At 43.1% G+C, this 17223-nt stretch overlaps 1 protein-coding gene across 2 annotated transcripts in view; it reads left to right on the top strand.

Moving 5' to 3' along the window:
* The window catches only part of BRPF1 (bromodomain and PHD finger containing 1), an 84083-nt gene extending 73306 nt beyond the window's left edge, over positions 1-10777 (top strand). The window contains exon 15 of one of the 2 annotated variants that reach the window (XM_077451796.1): positions 3992-10777. In XM_077451796.1, coding sequence (XP_077307922.1) covers positions 3992-4175 — 184 coding nt within the window. In that variant the 3' untranslated portion in view covers positions 4176-10777. The remainder of the gene's footprint in view (positions 1-3991) is intronic. The other variant, XM_077451797.1, reaches the window with a different exon arrangement.
* Positions 10778-17223: the final 6446 nt, after the last annotated feature.

Raw genomic sequence — 17223 nt, 5'->3', positions numbered from 1 at the left:
AGTCAAATATTTACGCCCTTAGAAAACCTGAAGGCGGTTCTTGGCTTTCGGGGCCCCGTACGCGGCTAGGCTCCCAAAAAATCCCACACATGTGGTATCCCCGTACTCAGGAGAAGCAGCAGAATTTATTTTGGGGTGTCATTTCACATATGCCCATGGCATGCGTGAGCAATATATCATTTAGTGACAACTTTGTGAAAAAAAAATAAAAAAAAATTAAAGTTTGTAATTTTCCCGCAACTTGTGGCAAAATATAAAATATTCCATGGACTCAACATGCCTCTCAGCAAATAGCTTGGGGTGTCTACTTTCTAAAATGGGGTCATTTGTGGGGATTTTGTGCCATCTTGGCATTTTATGGCCTTCAAAACTGTAATAGGTAGTGAGAAGTGAAATCAAAAATTTACGCCCTTAGAAAGCCTGAAGGCGGTGCTTGGTTTTCGGGGCCCCGTACACGGCTAGGCTCCCAAAAAATCCCACACATGTGGTATCCCCGTACTCAGGAGAAGCAGCAGAATTTATTTTGGGGTGTCATTTCACATATGCCCATAGCATGTGTGAGCAATATATCATTTAGTGACAACTTTGTGTAAAAAAAAAAAAAAAAAAATTTTTTTTTGTCATTATTCAATCGCTTGAGGCAAAAAAATAAAATATTCAATGGGCTCAACATGCCACTTATCAATTTCCTTAGGGGGTCTACTTTCCAAAATGGGGTCATTTGGGGGGGTTTTGTACTGCCCTGCCATTTTAGCACCTCAAGAAATGAGATAGGCAGTCGTAAACTAAAAGCTGCGTAAATTCCAGAAAACGTACCTTAGTTTGTAGATGTGACAACTTTTGCGCAAACCAATAAATATACAGTTATTGACTTTTTTTTTTACCAAAGACATGTGGCTGAATACATTTTGGCCTAAATGTATGACTAAAATTGAGTTTATTGGATTTTTCTAATAACAAAAAGTAGAAAATATCATTTTTTTTCAAAATTTGCGGTCTTTTTACGTTTATATCGCAAAAAAAAAAAATCGCAGAGTCAGTCAAATACCTTTAAAAGAAAGCTCTATTTGTGGGAAGAAAAGGACGCAAATTTTGTTTGGGTACAACATTGCATGACCGCGCAATTACCAGTTAAAGCAGCGCAGTGCCAAAGTGTAAAAAGACCTCTGGTCATTTACCAGCAAAATGGTCCGGTCTGAAAGTGGTTAAAAAATTAAAAATAAATGTAACTGCTTAAAAAGTGTTGGTTGAAGTTGGCCTTTCATTTGTGTGTTTTTTTTTCATTTTAAAACACTATAGTACCCACAATTGTCTGTTATGGTACCCAAAATTGTCCATAGTCAACTGTAAAAGTCTTTACAAATCATCAGCTTTATCCGTGAATTATGGCACATTGGTGTGAGCCATTATATGTGGTGCAATCGTAGTTTTTGTACGCAATGTGCAATCAACAGGTGCATTTGTGTTTGTATGTGCGTACATGGGGTGTGGGGCTTTTTAAAATTAGTTGGGTGTTTTTTTTTAAATGTATCTTGTTTATTTTATTGCTATCTGAAGGGGACTGTCAAGCCCCCTATGTGATAGCAAATTGCAGATGACAAGGGGGCTCAATTCACTCGCTCATCTCAGGAGATAATTGAATCACGTGACACGTTTTTTTCAAATTATCTCATTGAAATGTCAGCCTACTACCGCCTTATTTACAAACCAACAACATGAGGTAAATAACTCATACAATCATGTTGACGTGGTTATTCTTCCTCTATGTACCGCTATGGCGGGTGGCCGCCGAACCTAGAGATCCGCAGGTGCGCTCCTGCGGCACGCATCAGGCGCGCCCACTATCTTTTTCACGAAACGGCGTACAGGTACGTTGTTTTGCGCAATAGAGCTGCCCTGCTGCAGTTTATGTGCAGTGGGCAGTCTTAAAGTGGTTAATGCTCATATGTAGCCAATACATTTTTTTCATCAAGGACTTTGGAGTTGTCGGCTCTTCTCTTAGGCCCTTTCACACTTATGCGACATTTCCTGCGACTTTGGACATCAGATGCGCATGACAAGTCATACCCCATGATAACCATTCATATCTGTGCAACTTCAAGTCACACCGACTTCAAAGTAGTCCCTGTATCACTTTGGTCTGACTTTGATGCAAGTTATGGTCCATAGACCTCAAGTTTACACAGGCGCATTCCCTGAAATCGTGGCAAAATCGACTCCGCATTGTGCGACTTTCAAGTTGCTGCAGTGTGAAAGGGGCCTGATATATTGTACTTGGTGTGAGACAACACACCATGCCTTGGCACCTGTGCTGCAGACTGCATACTAGGATTGGATTGCATCTGTTGAGAACGTCAGATCTTTTATTCTTCCTCAATGACAAACGTCTTTTTTTTTTTTCATTTAATATTTGACATTTCTAAAGATATTTTTTAATTTACTTATTTGAACTGACTGTTTTTGATACGCCACATGTGTCATGTAAAAGCAGCTTTCCTTTGACTGGTATTCTAGTCTGCTTTTTTCTTTTGTATTAATACATATGCTGCAGAGATCGCACTTAGACCCCTTTCACACTGAGGTAGTTTTCAGGCGCTTTAGCACTAGAAATAGTGCCTGTAAAGTGCCTCCCATTCATTGCAATGGGGGCTTTCATACCTGGGCGGTGCGCTTGCGGGACGTTAGAAAAAGTCCCTTCAAGCAGCATCTTTGGGGCTGTTTGTGAGCACTGAATACAGCGCTCCAAAATCGCCCCTGCCCATTGCTGAACACAGGAGTTTTTTGGGGTTAAAAGTACCCCGATAGAGGGTGAAAACGTCCGGCGCTTTCAGTGTGAAAGCAGCCTTAGCAAGCAGGCATATTTCTACGATTTAAACCATTTTACCTCTTTATTAGAAATAAAAACTGTCAGGTTCTTATTCTTCTTCACTATATCCATTCCTTCATTCATCCAACTCTTTGAATTTGAGCCCAGGTTCTCTATAAAGAGACATCAGGGGTGTCACACCTGCACCCTGTTGAACAAGTGCAAACTGCGATCGATTAGTTTTTCCAGTCAGAGGGACTGGGGTTTGATGGCTCTAAACTTGGAAGTACTCGGAGCTAGGCACCTCTGGGTTCATAATACTGCTTTCCATCCTGACACCCACCATGGAGGTCTCCTCACCCAGGAGGGACAGATGAGCCAGAGACACATGGGAGGATGGAGGGGCAGCAACTTCTTCAGCATGTATAAGGGATGGGGCCATCTGATTCACTTCTACAAGTCCAGTAGTCAGGATAAAAACATTGTAAACTAACTCCCAGCAGCTATAGGGTCCAAGAGTTTTCTTAAAAGCCAGGGATGCTGCGGACATAATAGTTATGTCACCGGCAGCAAAAGGGTTGAAGTCCATTTAAAACAACATGTTAATCTCAGACTGCTGTGTGATTTCACTGCAGAATGGCGTTGTCGTTCTATTGCATGAAGTGGAAAAATAACAGATCTACTAGGTGGATCAACAGGCAATATGTTTATTTTATTTATTACAGGTACTTATATAGTGCCGTCAGTTTATGCAGCACTTTACATATATTATATATTGTGCATTCACATCAGTCCCTGCCCGCAAGGAGCTTACAATCTAAGGCCCCTAACTCACATTCATACATACAAGGGCCAATTTATCCATTCAAGTAATCTACCAGCATGTCTTTGGAGTATGGAAGGAAACCGGAGTTCCTGGAGAAAATCCACGTTGACGTGCAAACTCCAGGCAGGTATTGTCGTGGTTTAGTTGGGATTCGAACCAGCGACCCTAGTGCTGCTAGGCGGAAGTGCTGAACACTACACCAATGTGCTTACAGAGAAACTCAGAAAAACAAAAACTGCTGTGTTAATAATGTGATTAGAATGCAGCATATATCTAATTTTTGGTTTTGTCTAGTTTCAATTTGTGTCATTGCATAATATGTATCAGTAGTGTGTAATATTTCATACTTTACTCTACAGGCAGTGGCTACCCAGAACAAAGCTGGTTCCGCTGGGGCTGAACCGCGAGCTGGATAAGGAAAAAATGCTGGAAGGGAGGAAATCAAACATCCGCAAATCTGTGCAGATCGCCTACGAACGTGCCGTGCAACACCGTAACAAAGTCCAAGGCGCACAGAGCAGCGAGACAAGTGAAAGCGATTAGCGCTTTCCATGAACTTTTGTGACCTGTTCCTGTGTCACAACTCTGCTGCTGTTACTAAGAATAAAAAACGTGGTAACCAGAGAAGTTACCTTAAAGTGAGTAGCGCTTAAATGAACAGCTTTTTTCAGATAATGTGACCACAGTGGAGAGGGCCAGTGCCACGTTTTTTGTGGGTCGCTGTGAGCACAGATAGGGCTAACAAGTAACACACAGGATGATGACAATGACATTCTGAGAAGATGTCCTCATGGTCGCTGGTTGACCATTTTAATTCAAACTATCGAACGCAGGCCGCTGTCTTCTGGAGTTAAGATATTCTACTGGGGTCGGCTGTCCTTTGGCTGGTTACTCTTTATTCATGGATTCCTGTGTACAGACTTAATAATGTTTGTATATTGAGTTGTCTGATGGTTTTAATGAAGCATTGGGATATTCCATCCTTTCAGATTCTTATGCTCCATTCTGAATATGTTCTGTCTGCAAAATTTTTAACAAAAACTGTGAGCGTGCACCAGAAGGAAAGACTATATAAGCCATTAGGCTTAAAGTAGAACTGTGACCAGACAGTTAAATATGTACATATACAAACACTAAATGAGCTTTAAAACATGTCCCCGACATCCTCTATAGCTGCAGGAACTGATGAGCAATTCATCCTCAAAGTTCACCAATGAAGCACTAAAGTCCTTCACCTGGTCTAAAGACCTTTCTCATTCCCTTTTAGTTTTGAACCTTGCTCTATGTCAAAATTACAGATTTGAAGGCTGGAAAGCTGCTAATTTACTACACCTGGGGGGAGCTTGGAGAAGCTGAACTGTCTAAAGTGATAGTTCTTGTGCTGTGAAAGTGGGAAATCTGGATGAATTTATTCACAGTGCCTGCAGCTACTGAGGTCAGTGAGGGCTTATATGAAAGCTAATTTACTGCTTGTTAACAATACATTAGCATTTAAATATCCATAGTATGGCCACAGTTCCCTTATGTCCACTAAGTTATAATGATTGTTAATTATTTACCATATAGACAAACAGTTTTCACGAGTACAGTCAATGAGAGCCTAAAATAGCAGTCTTTTAATCATCAAAATGGTAAATAACACATGTGTTATAGCATAGTGAATTGAAACTCTTGACTGTAATACGTGTCCAGTTAGGATCAGTTGATATTTTTTTACAGCCAACAATCCTGCTTAGCTGTCATTTGCAGGCTGGTTTAAAAGCTCATCTCCGGTTTTGGCCAAATGATACAGTAATTGATGCTGACAGTTGATACCCAACGCCCAGTGAGAGCGTAGGTCTGTATGTGTGTGTGTGTGGGGTGGGAGGGTGATCTGGGGTAGCTATAAAGTCTCCTACAATCTAGAACGTCTATATGTAAGATATCATGTTTTACCCCCACAATAAAAATTGTAAATCACTTAGCTTTTGTGAATTACCATTTTAGTTCTCCTTTTTCTGGAGCAGCCAACCACAAGGGGAGGTCTGGGGAGTAATAATGGCAGGTGTCTAGGTATTTTACAACTCACCGTTACGATCTTGCCCGAGCCTGGAGCCTCTCTGACGTCTGCCGAAAACTGATCACAGGTGAGCAGAACAAACTGCACTCCTGTGATCCACAGGAGAAGTACAGCCAAACAAGCTTTGGCTGTACTTCTCCTTTTAAGTCCCTAGAATATTTCATTCTGTGGAGCAACCAGCTTACCTTGGATGAGGTAGGCCCAAGTAAGTATCACAGGAGATGATCAGGTTTACCAAATCTTAAGTGCCAGTGATTTCATGTTTCTAAGTAATGGTTCTGTGACAAACTTCATATTCAGTAGATATTACCAATTAAAGGAGTTTTCCCATGTAAATGAAAATTGGACAGCTCCTTGTGAACACTTGCAGTAAATTCTGCTGTTTGCATTGGTTAGACTTAGTGCATAGAGACGTTCAGAATAGTGCGGAGGGTTCCAGTTCCACCCAATGGAGTGGTTTTCAGTAGGAAGGGTATACCTAAAATAACCTTGCTTAGCCTGTGGCTCTTTTGTCAAAGGGACTCAGAAGTCCTGGGATGCAGCAAAGTGTCAGTCCATCATCAATAGTCGCACAATCTTTATTTAAAGATATTGTAAACCCCTGGAAAAAAAAAAAAAGAAACCTGCAAGACAAAGGCATCGCATACTAGCTCATTATGAAATAATTAAAATGATGCCCTGCAGTGCTGCCCCGCACTCCCACGGCCGACATTTTTCCGGGTTGCTTTCGGGTTCGTGGGCTCCGGTACTGTGATTGGCCCGGAGCTGCAATGACGTCTTTCCCGCACATGTGCGAATGTGCCGCCGGTCACGGCATGGGTACTGAAGGAACAGCACCAGTGGCCCGTTTCTTCAGTGTGCATGCGCCGGTGATGTTGACAGCAGAGCACATAGTGAATATCTCCTAAGCTGTGCAAGTTTAGGAGATATTTACATTACCTACAGGTAAGCCTTATTATAGGCTTACCTGTAGGTGCAAGTGGTTTAACAGAGTTTACAACCACATTAAATGGTAACTGTGTAGTCGTGAGTATATTTATCTGAAATACTGTTGGGTTGCCGAAAGTGCAACTCCAGCCCAAATTTTTTTTTTCCGGTTTTTGGGATAGTGTGGGCAAAAGTTTATATTGTCACCATTGAGGAGGTTTCCTCTCCATGGTCATTGTCACAGGAAGTGAGCAGAAAGCTCCCTAGTAATGGGCACAGACAGCAATACAGAAAAAACTGCCATACGTTCTCTGTTCAAACACTTCCCTGCTGTATCCAAACCATAAATCCTGAAATCAAGCTAAACAAATATTATTCAAAATACAAGAGGCATATGCTATCTTACATGAATCTTAATGTGCTTTGAGATTTGTGCAGTAATCCAGCATTAAGCCACTAAAGCAGTTTGCCTTTTTGAAGCAATTTCCTGTAATAAAGACCGGTCACTGTTGCTGTCTTTTTTTTTTTTGTGCAGGGTGACCGGTCTGATCTCTGCCTTCTTCTAGTTTTCTCCAGGCAGCCTGTAGTGGGTGGGCCTCCCACAGCTCTGACCTGTGCACAAGCAAGCTATGTGCAGCACATGATGATGTCACTTCTACTTTTCCAAGATAATATCTGGGTTTTGAAAGGCATTTGGCGTGCACAAACTAGATTTATATTTTTTTATGGCTATTGAAAAATATATTTAAAATAAAAACGTTTTGTGCCTTGAGTCCAGCTTTTAAAATAAAAAAGTTTTGACGGTAGTTCCACTGTGAGTGACCTCAATAACTGGGCCTAAAACAGGCCAATTTGGACTGTAAAGACACAACTTGGACTGTAAAGATACAACAAGCCATTTTGGACTGTAAAGAAAAAAAATATATATAAAGGGGTTCATTTACTAAATCTGGAGAGTACAAAATCGAATGCAATTCTGCATAGAAGCCAATCAGCTTCCAGGTTGTTGTTTTTTTTTTTTTTTTTTTGTCAAAGCCTAATTTAAGAAGCTGACGTTAGAAGCTGATTGGCTACCATGCACAGCAACACAAGATTTTGCACTCTCCAGTTTTACTAAATCAACCCCAATGAGACTATGAATGGTGATCACGATTTACTGTAAAGAAGTACATGAAAGAAAACACTCCACACCAAAAGTACACAACCATTATTCCCCTGTGTTGTGGGACTACAGATAGAACATACCTGGTGATTAATACAACTGCTGCAATGCGGGAGGCTAGCTAGGCTTTATTGGCCACATTCCCTGTCTATGACTAGCTTTGCTTGTCACATGACTAAAGGACATGTTTACTAGATAACCACATAGGGCAGGGATATGCAATTAGCGGACCTCCAGCTGTTGCAGAACTACAAGTCCCATGAGGCATAGCAATACTCTGACAGCCACAAACATGACACCCAGAGGAAGAGGCATGATGGGACTTGTAGTTTGGCAACAGCTGGAGGTACGCTAATTGCATATCCCTGACATAGGGTAATGCTTCCAGCAAACGAGACCAAACTGATATTTCATGTATCTTGAATGTGACTGCACAATGCCCTGTCTTCCAAAAGCTGTAGTTTAGGAAAAATCACACAAAGTTGGGTAACAGGGTGACCCTTTCTTACAGCTTAAACTGGCAAGATGCCATCGTTTGCACAGAGGGTTTTCCCAGCAAATAACACACATGCTTCCTTAGGAAACATTGCTGGTAGATCTAAGCACAACATCAAGGTCAGTTTTATAGTCCCTTCAACCTACTTCCAGTCCCCAAGCAATACCATACACTTGATTGCAAAAGTAGGCCATGGAGTCCATTGTTGCAAGGCCACCTGCTCAGAACTGGGTTATTTTACCAAATGAGGTTGATTGCTTTTCTTAAAGAGGACTAGCTACCTGTGTTTAGTGGGGGAATACATTTTATGGTTCCTGACACCATTTTTTTTAGACCCTGGTTATCGTGTCACTGAATTTTTGAGGCATTTTGGAGCTAATTTAAAGTGATGGTAGCAGATGGCTGCAAGGAGCTTAATCACCCTCCAATATCTTTCCCGGAATTCTGGCAACGACATCTGTGCACGTTAGTTCCCAGCTCCAACTATTTCCACATTCACTACAGTTGGGTCTTCTCACTTCTCCTCTAGTTCAAAATCAATCCAAAACTCTTCTGTTTTAGAATATAGAACTTTTGGGTTTTGCTGTCGACAGTCTTGTTAGGGAGAGTTCTCCTTATTTCCTTTTCCAGAGACAACATCACCAAACTGGTAAGCTCAGAATATCTGCAACAGGAACACAGCAATAAAAAGATCCTGGGGTCATAGCCTTCCTATACTTTAAAGAAGAAAAAAAAAAAAAGTCTTAATTGCTGTGTGTCCCTGTTGAAAATTCCCCTCACTTCCTTTTCTGGTGAGAGTGTAAGCTAGCCATACACAGATTTCTCTCATTCAACCTGTAGGCTGAACAAGAGAAAATCAATTGATACCCTCCATCCACGCTAAACAGCATGGAGAAAGAGAGGATTCTCCACTGCCAGCTATTGTAGTCAAGCAGCTGCAGAACCCGATGGGATGCAGTCGCTGTGCGGCCCATAATTGGGGCGTGGCGCGTCACCCCCAGCTTGAATTTTGGTCAATTCAGGAGAAAGTCTGTCTATAGCAGTGGTCTCCAAACTTTGCTTGGCTTTACCTGGCCCTTGGGGTACTATTCCTCCCACTTTTATTTCCACTGATGGTAACGATGGGGCATTATTCCTTCTACTGACAGGAATGATGGGGTACTATTCCTCCCACTGACACCAATGATGGGGCAATATTCTTCCCATTGACACCAGTGATGGGGCAATATTCCTCCCACTGACACCAATGATGGGGCAATATTCCTCCCACTGACACCAATGATGGGGCAATATTCTTCCCATTGACACCAGTGATGGGGCAATATTCCTCCCATTGACACCAATGATGGGACAATATTCCTCCCATTGACACCAATGATAGGACACTATTCCTTCCACTGACACCAACGATGGAGCACTATTCTTTACACTGACACCCATGATGGGGCACTAATTTTCTAATACCAAAAAATTCACTCCCACTGGCGCCAGGACATTTTCTACTCCCGCTGGCCACAGTTTAGCCCTTCTACAGTCGGAAGGACCTTAAACTGGCCATTAGTTTAGAAATTTTGTCACCAGGGCAGGAATTGAGAGGAAATCTCCCCATCTGAATCCTGCACAGCAGTAAAGGTGTGGGAGATTCTAACCCTCTTTCACTATATCCAGAACGGAAAGGAAAAAAAAAAGTTTGGGGTTTTCAGCTGTAGATTCATGTTTTTGTTTTATGTAGACGATTATACTATTCTATGTGAGAATCCACCACAGAAGCAGAGACCTTCATCTCGGAAAGACACATGTAACTTAATCTCACTTTTAGGTTGATTTTTCTTTTTAAAGTGACCCTGTCTCTAGAATAAAAATTTGAAACAAAGGTCTCCCTGTAAAGAATTCATATTTGCCTGTCCACCTGTCCACACCATCGAGCATTGCTTTCTTGAAGAACTCCAGCGCCCAAAGAATCTCCCAACATCTTCCAGGCGTGTGGGTTGCCTGGTGGGTACTGTGTGCTCTGTGGTTTGATCACTACAGGACACCGTGATGTTTAGGCTGGTGGATTAAACCACAGCACTCAGTTGAGGGACCAGGCATCCAACGACTGTAGCCCTTCAAGAGAGCGAAAGTTGACTTAGGGTCATTCGCTTTTAACAGTATAAAAGCAACAGCCGGGTGTGCAGGAGGCTCATAGCAATCAATCAGATCCGGTTTTTTAACTTCACCCTCTTCAAGCTGCTGAAAGCTCGTTTCAGATTGGTTGTTTTGACCTACAAAAATGGCTACCTTTTGCAGTGATTATATTTTCTGAGGCCTAAGCTACACAAGAGGTTTTGTAATGAGTGTAGCAAGAAAGCAAGCCTCATTGTCTTCAGCCTCCTGTGCAGCACACTGTTAATGATGTGCCACAAAGGAGACGTTGGGCCTTTGTACCTTCCTAACTCGAGCATGTCTATGTAAATATTGTATATGTGTGAGGAGAATTAAATTATTCTCATTTGTAAACATATGGGATCCTGTTTTGTTTTAATACCTGATGATTTATTTTCAAATGTCATAGTAAAAAAAATATTTGCTTTGCTAAAATGTAGTGGTTTGAAAACAGAGAAGGGGGGAATTTGTGTTAACACATAGGCCTTCCTTAAAGCTGTTCTAAACTATAAAGATGGGTCTGCTTTAATCACAAAGGTCCGGCGCTATGGAGGTAAGTTGGGGGAGTTTACATTTTTCAGAAGATGATTAACCACTTGACCTCCGGAAGATTTAGCCCCCCCCGCCCCAATCACACACGCGCCCTTCATGACCAGGCCATTTTTTGCGATATGGCACTGTGTTGCTTTGATTTGGGTACATGCGACGCTGTACTCAAATAAAATGTATGTCCTTTTTCCCACAAATAGAGCTTTCTTTTGGTGGTATTTGATCACCTCTGCGTTTTTTTTTTTTTTTGCACTGTAAACAATTTTGCAAAAAAAAAAAGTTTTAACTTTCGGCTATAAAACACATCCCATAAAATTTTTTAAAAACCTAATTTCTTGATAAACTTAGGCCAATATGTATTCTGTTGCATATTTTTGGTAAAAAAAAGCATTAAGCGTATATTCAATGGTTATAGCGAAGAATATATACTGGAATTTTTAATTATTGTTTTTTTTATTTTTTATTTTTAATACTAGTAATGGCGGCGGTCAGCGACTTATAGTGGGACTGTGATATTGCAGTGGACATTCAGACAGTAACTGACACTTTTTGGGAACCAGCGACACTAATACAGTGATCGGTGCTAATAAAATATGCATTGTCACTGTACTAATGACACTGGCTGGGAAGGGATTAAACATCTAGTGCAATCAAAGGGTTAAATGTGTGCCTAGCCAGTGTTTTGGTGTACACTGTGTGGTGCTTTTACTAGGGGAAGTAATGGATTTTATTTTCTGCTTTGCGAGGAAAGAAAATCTATTACTTCCCTGCTAACAGGACAGGGCTCTGTCCTGTGTAAGTTCACGATGATCGAAAAATGGCCAGTTGGCACCCGGTGATCGGCATCTGCTAGGTTTAATCATAGCATGTCCGGATCCCCGGCAGAGTGCACATGCGCCCCCTATCTGGAAGTGTCGGGTCATCTACTGGGTACATGATCTGGTGCAGCTGAGCCGCCATATATCTATGTTATATGGTTGGCAAGTGGTTAAACAAGATACTGCCTGTAATCGGATGCAGTAAAGCTGAACTCCGGCCTTCTTTTCAGTCTTGCACAGTTTTACAAGTTCCTCTCTTGTACTGAAAATGCTTACTCTTGAGTTCACTGCACACTGTGAGCTTTTCACAATGTACATTAAAAGCTGCAGCAAGTCATTTCTTGGCTGGGTGACATCCAGAATTACCTAGCTCTTTCCTCACCAACCTTACTGTCCCTGGTCCTCCCCTCATTCTTTGGCATTCAGTGCTTTCAATTATGGAGGCTTGGCAATCACATGTGGGCATTACCTAGGGTGGTCTGCATACAAATGCGTCCTGCCTAGGAACACACACTCCTCCAGATTGACATATACCCATTTTAATATATTCATAACTCCTCTGCTTTGCTTGCATCAGGACTGAGGGCTCTTCAGGGGAGTACTGAGGCAGAGTGCTATGAGATTTTCACCCTATAAGCCATGATCTGCCTGCATTCCATAGCCAAGCACAAACACCCAGTGATGGCATCAATGTGTCTAAAACAAGGTATGTAATGAAAATGTAAAGGTTTTATTTAATATCATTAGCATGTTGGTCGAGGGACAAGGCCCCGTCCACATCTCGTGATTTGGGAACACAGCGATTATGCCCGCTATCCTGAATTGCGTGTGTTTGGGTGCCCCTCTCCTTCATTGGCACCCTAAATACGTTGCGATTCTGCCACATGGCAATAGCAGCAAAATGTGCCTTTGCAAATCGCATGAAGCTTGTTGCCCGAAGAGGAGCAAGAGCTTCTTTTCAGGCGACAACCGTCCATAGGGCAGCCAGGTCAAGTGAATTACAGGAGAAAACAATAAATAGCGGCCCAAGTCAAAGTATGGAGATAAGCAATGCAGGTTCGTAAAAAAGTCCTTTGAGCAAATACAGCTCTGTGTGAAGATGTGCGGTCTGTATGATAAGGCAGCCTTGTGGGGGGAGTTGAAGCCACTCCAGATATGTAAGAGAGAAAACAAAGCAACAGGCGCCTCTTAGTAAGACTGTTTAAATATAATAAGAAATTGCATTAAAACACTCACATGTAAAAAACGATCAAGCGCAGGGGAGTCCAGTAAAGTCATATATGATCTCTGCAGTCTGGATGGAAGTAAGCTATGTTCCTCTATGCCAGCGTTTCTCAACCTTTTCAACACAGAGGAACCCTTGAAATAGTTCTCAATTCTCGGGGGAACCCCTGCTAAAAATTAATCATCTACAACTCATGATACATTAGTGTGATGGTCAGTGGGAAGAATGGTCCTTACACTTGTGGTCATTGGGAAGAATTACCTCCTTACAGATAGCTAAAAAGATCAATGGTGTCAGTGAGGGGCAGAAATTGCCCAATGCTGAAGGAACCCCTAGCAACCTCTGGAGGAACCCTAGGGTTCCACTGAACCCTGGTTGAGAATCACTGCCCTATGCTGTCGGCATGCTGATCCATAGTACACTTCGGGGATTCGGGCGGGATCCACAGCAAGGATTGCTTTACGGCAGTACATCCAATGCACTGAACTCTACACTCAGAGTTCATTTTGCGAGTGAATTTTGAGGGCTGGTGAGAAGGGCTGCCTGGGAGGGGATGAGCACCGCCGATCACAGAAGGGAAGAGAGGAGAGCTGCCGGCTGGATGATCAGAGCAGGGAACATCACAGCTTTTGTTTTAATAGCTGTGTGTTCCCCCGCCGCTCACTGTCACATAAGCCCCTCCCCTTGTCCAGGGAACTTTGATACATGTCTGATCTGTCTATCAAAGTCCCAGAAAAAGAGGAGGGGCTTATGTGACGGCGCATGGCGGGCGAACACACAGCTATTGAAACGAAAACTGTGATGTTCCCTGCTCTGATCATCCAGCCAGTGACTCTCCTCTCTTCCTCTCTGTGATCGACGGTGCTCATCCCCCCCCAGGCAACCCTTCTCACCAGCCCTCAAAATTCACTCGCAAAATGCAAGTGTAATTTTTGAGGGCTGTGTGAGGTATCGCCGTGATCGTTAGAGCGAGAGCAATAATTCTAGCACTAGACCTCCTCTGTAACCTGGTAACCGTTTTTTAAATTTTTTTTTTAATTCGTGAAAGTTTTTTTTTTTTCCCCTAAAAAAATAAATAGCATTTGAAAGACCGCTGCGCAAATACAGTGTGACATAAAATATTGCAACAATCACCATTTTATTCTATAGATTCTCTGCTAAAAAAAAAAAACATATTATGTTTGGGGGTTCTAAATTATTTTCTAGCAAAAAAATACGGATTTTAACTTTCAAGCAACAAATGTCAAAAATAGGCTTAGTCACGAAAGGGTTAATAACTTGCCTGTCCCACTACTCACATGGCTGATTTTTACTCTCTTGAAGAGAGCGGCCTGAGAAACCTTTTTGCATCTGACACTTCCAGGAGTGCAGGGTGCCTGATCACCCTCTGCTCTCCGTGGTTCCTTCTGCTAACCTCTACTTTCCTACAGGACAAAGTAGTGATGTTGGGTGAAACCAAATCTTCCAACAGCGGGCCTAGTTATTTGACACACCTAGAACCGATGAATGCAAAAAATGATTCCACTAGAGAAAGGAAGATCAGCGGGACGGAAAAATAATTAAAAGAGCAGTATAGATGTTTGTTTGTTTTTTGTTTTATTTTGGATTCATACTTACCTAGGTGGATGCAGCATCTGTCCTCCGGTGCCTCCAACACTGAAAACTGAGCGATCAAACACCGCAGATCTCTTGGTTCTCACAGCTCCCCAAGCAGAGAGCTGGTGACTGTCAGTCACAGCTCTCTGCTCTGCCCCCACCTCGCTCACTGGAGCGCTGGGCTGTGGAGGAGGTGGAGCGGCCAGCTGAGGCTCTTAGCGGCTCACTGGGAGGCTGAGCCGGGCGTCAGTCCAGGGATCAAGGTGGGTCCCGACTGTATGGTCGTGATGACGCGGTGCCTGGACCAACTTCTGTGACGTCAGCAGAGAGTTCAGCCCGCTCTCTGTTGAAATGGGTCACAGGAGTGCAAAGCGAACTGCACTCCTGTGATCCACGGGAAAAGCCCAGCCAAACAAGCCTTGGCTGTACTTCTCCTTTAATGACGTTCTAAGCTTCTATAATGTACTGTTTACAGACAACCGATACCTTGGTTCCGCACCCCCTTCATTACCGTGCATCTGTAATGCCTCCTCTTGTGATTTAAAGAAGACCTGTCTTTACAAACGGGTCCATTTTCTAAGTCCTTTGATAACCAAACACTTAAGACGGCACATTATAGAATGTTGTGTAGGAGTTTCATTTAATCAAATTTTTTCTTTTTTTGTATGCTCATTTCAAAGTCTTATTGCATTTTTCTGTTTTTTGTATTTATTAAAGAAAGAAAATATATTGTTCTTGGGAAAGTAAATTCTTTCTATTTAGAATGGCTGTTGTACTATTACTATTTCGTTTTTTTAAAATACATGAAAGTGTCCCTTTTTCCAAAAAGTTGTGTTTAAAACACCGCTGCACAAATACCGTGTAACATAAGATATTGCAACAATCGCCATTTTATTCTCTAGATTCTCTGCTAAAAAAAATATGTATAATGTTTGGGGGTTCTAAGTAATTTTCTAGAAAAAAATACAGATTTTAACTTGTAAACACCAAATGTCAAAAATAGACTTAGTCATGCAAGGGTTATTATTAAATCGTAAGTAGGCAATGTGATGTTTGCATTGTAAAATAACCAGAATTTTTTAAAAAGTGAAACAGACAGCAGCTTCAGCTGCCCACAGTTAAAATGGATGCAGCCAGACTCAGTGGTGGGAGATTTCTGCAGCATATTTGGGAAGTACAGAATCACAGTATATACAAAATAATATGCGGTTGGAGGGAAGCTTCAGAATGGCAAAAATGTTTTTATTACAAATGATGTGAGCAGACTGCAGTTCCTCTTTAACAAGGGTAACAAAGGTTTAGCAAGCAGCCTGTCGTGAAGCGTGTACCAGTGAGAGGTGGGACAACTTCTTGTAGCGAGGGATTTGTTGTCGGCATTATCTGCCTTGGTGGTCTGTCTCCCCTAGCAACAGAACTGGATAAGCTCTAAGGCCCCTTTCACACGGGGCGGATCAGTAATGATCCGCCCCGTGATGATCCGCTCGCTCAGCGGGGATCGCTCCGTTGTCCCCGCTGAGCCGGCTGCGGACAGGGCGGTCTCCGCACACTGTGCGGGGACCGCCCTGTCAGCTCTCCGCTCTCCTCTATGGGGATCGGACGAGCACGGACCGTGTGTCCGTGTTCATCCGATCCGCTCTGCAGACGGACAGAAAAATAGGATTTTCCTCCGTCTGCAGAATCGGACATTTGCGGAGGCGGACAATAGCGGGTGTCTGCGGATGCTCATCCGCAGACACCCGCTATCCCATAGGGATGAATGGATGTCCGTATTTCATCCGCAAACGGATGGATGAAATACGGACATATCATCCGCATGTGTGAAAGGGGCCTAAGAGGTCCTCAGCCTGTGTACAGGTACAGAGGAGGAAGAGTTAGGGTGCTTTCACAGGGGGCGGATCAGTGCTGATCCGCCCTGTGGATATCAGCTTGCTCAGCGGGGATCGCCGGAGCGATCTCCGCTGAGCAAGAAGAGGACGGGTCCGTCTCTGCACACTGCGCAGGGACAGACCTGTCACAGCGCCGCTCTCCCCTATGGGAAATCGGGTGATGACGGACCGCAGTGTCTGTCGTCATCCGATCCAATGACGGATGGAAAAATAGCTTTTTCCACCGTCGCACTTTTTCGGATCGGAGAGGGTCGGATGTCAGTGGACATGTCACCGCTGACATCCGACGCTCCATAGAGCTCTATGGAGCATCCGTTCAGGTCCGCCTGAAAAACTGACAGGCGGACCTGAACGGATCGTTAGTGTGAAAGGGGCCTACAGTGAAGTGCGCTCATGGAATCTATGCCAGGCCCCATCCATTACTGGGGGTGAGATTGCGGAGATACACTGGGCAGGTGAAGAGGACACCAGCTCTGTGTGTCTCTCCTAAAGGCAGCTGTGACAGTGAAGGTATACCTCCCAATCATCCCTGAACGTCCCTGAACGTCCGGGATCATCCCACAAACTGAAGGCTGTCCCGCAGATGCAGGCTGTGTGAAAACATTATTTAATTGGACCTCATGGCTGCTTTTCATCCTGGTGATTGGCTGCAGCTTATAGTGATCACCCTGCACTGGCTATTCACTCTCAATCTTTGCTGAAGCCCGGGATGAACTTTCCAATGGAGG

This window comes from Lithobates pipiens, unplaced genomic scaffold, assembly GCF_037356315.1.
Source record: "Lithobates pipiens isolate NorthernLeopardFrog02 unplaced genomic scaffold, aLitPip1_a1.2 Scaffold_23, whole genome shotgun sequence".
NCBI classification, from domain to species: Eukaryota; Metazoa; Chordata; class Amphibia; order Anura; family Ranidae; genus Lithobates; species Lithobates pipiens.
This window is presented reverse-complemented; position numbering and strand designations above follow the sequence as displayed.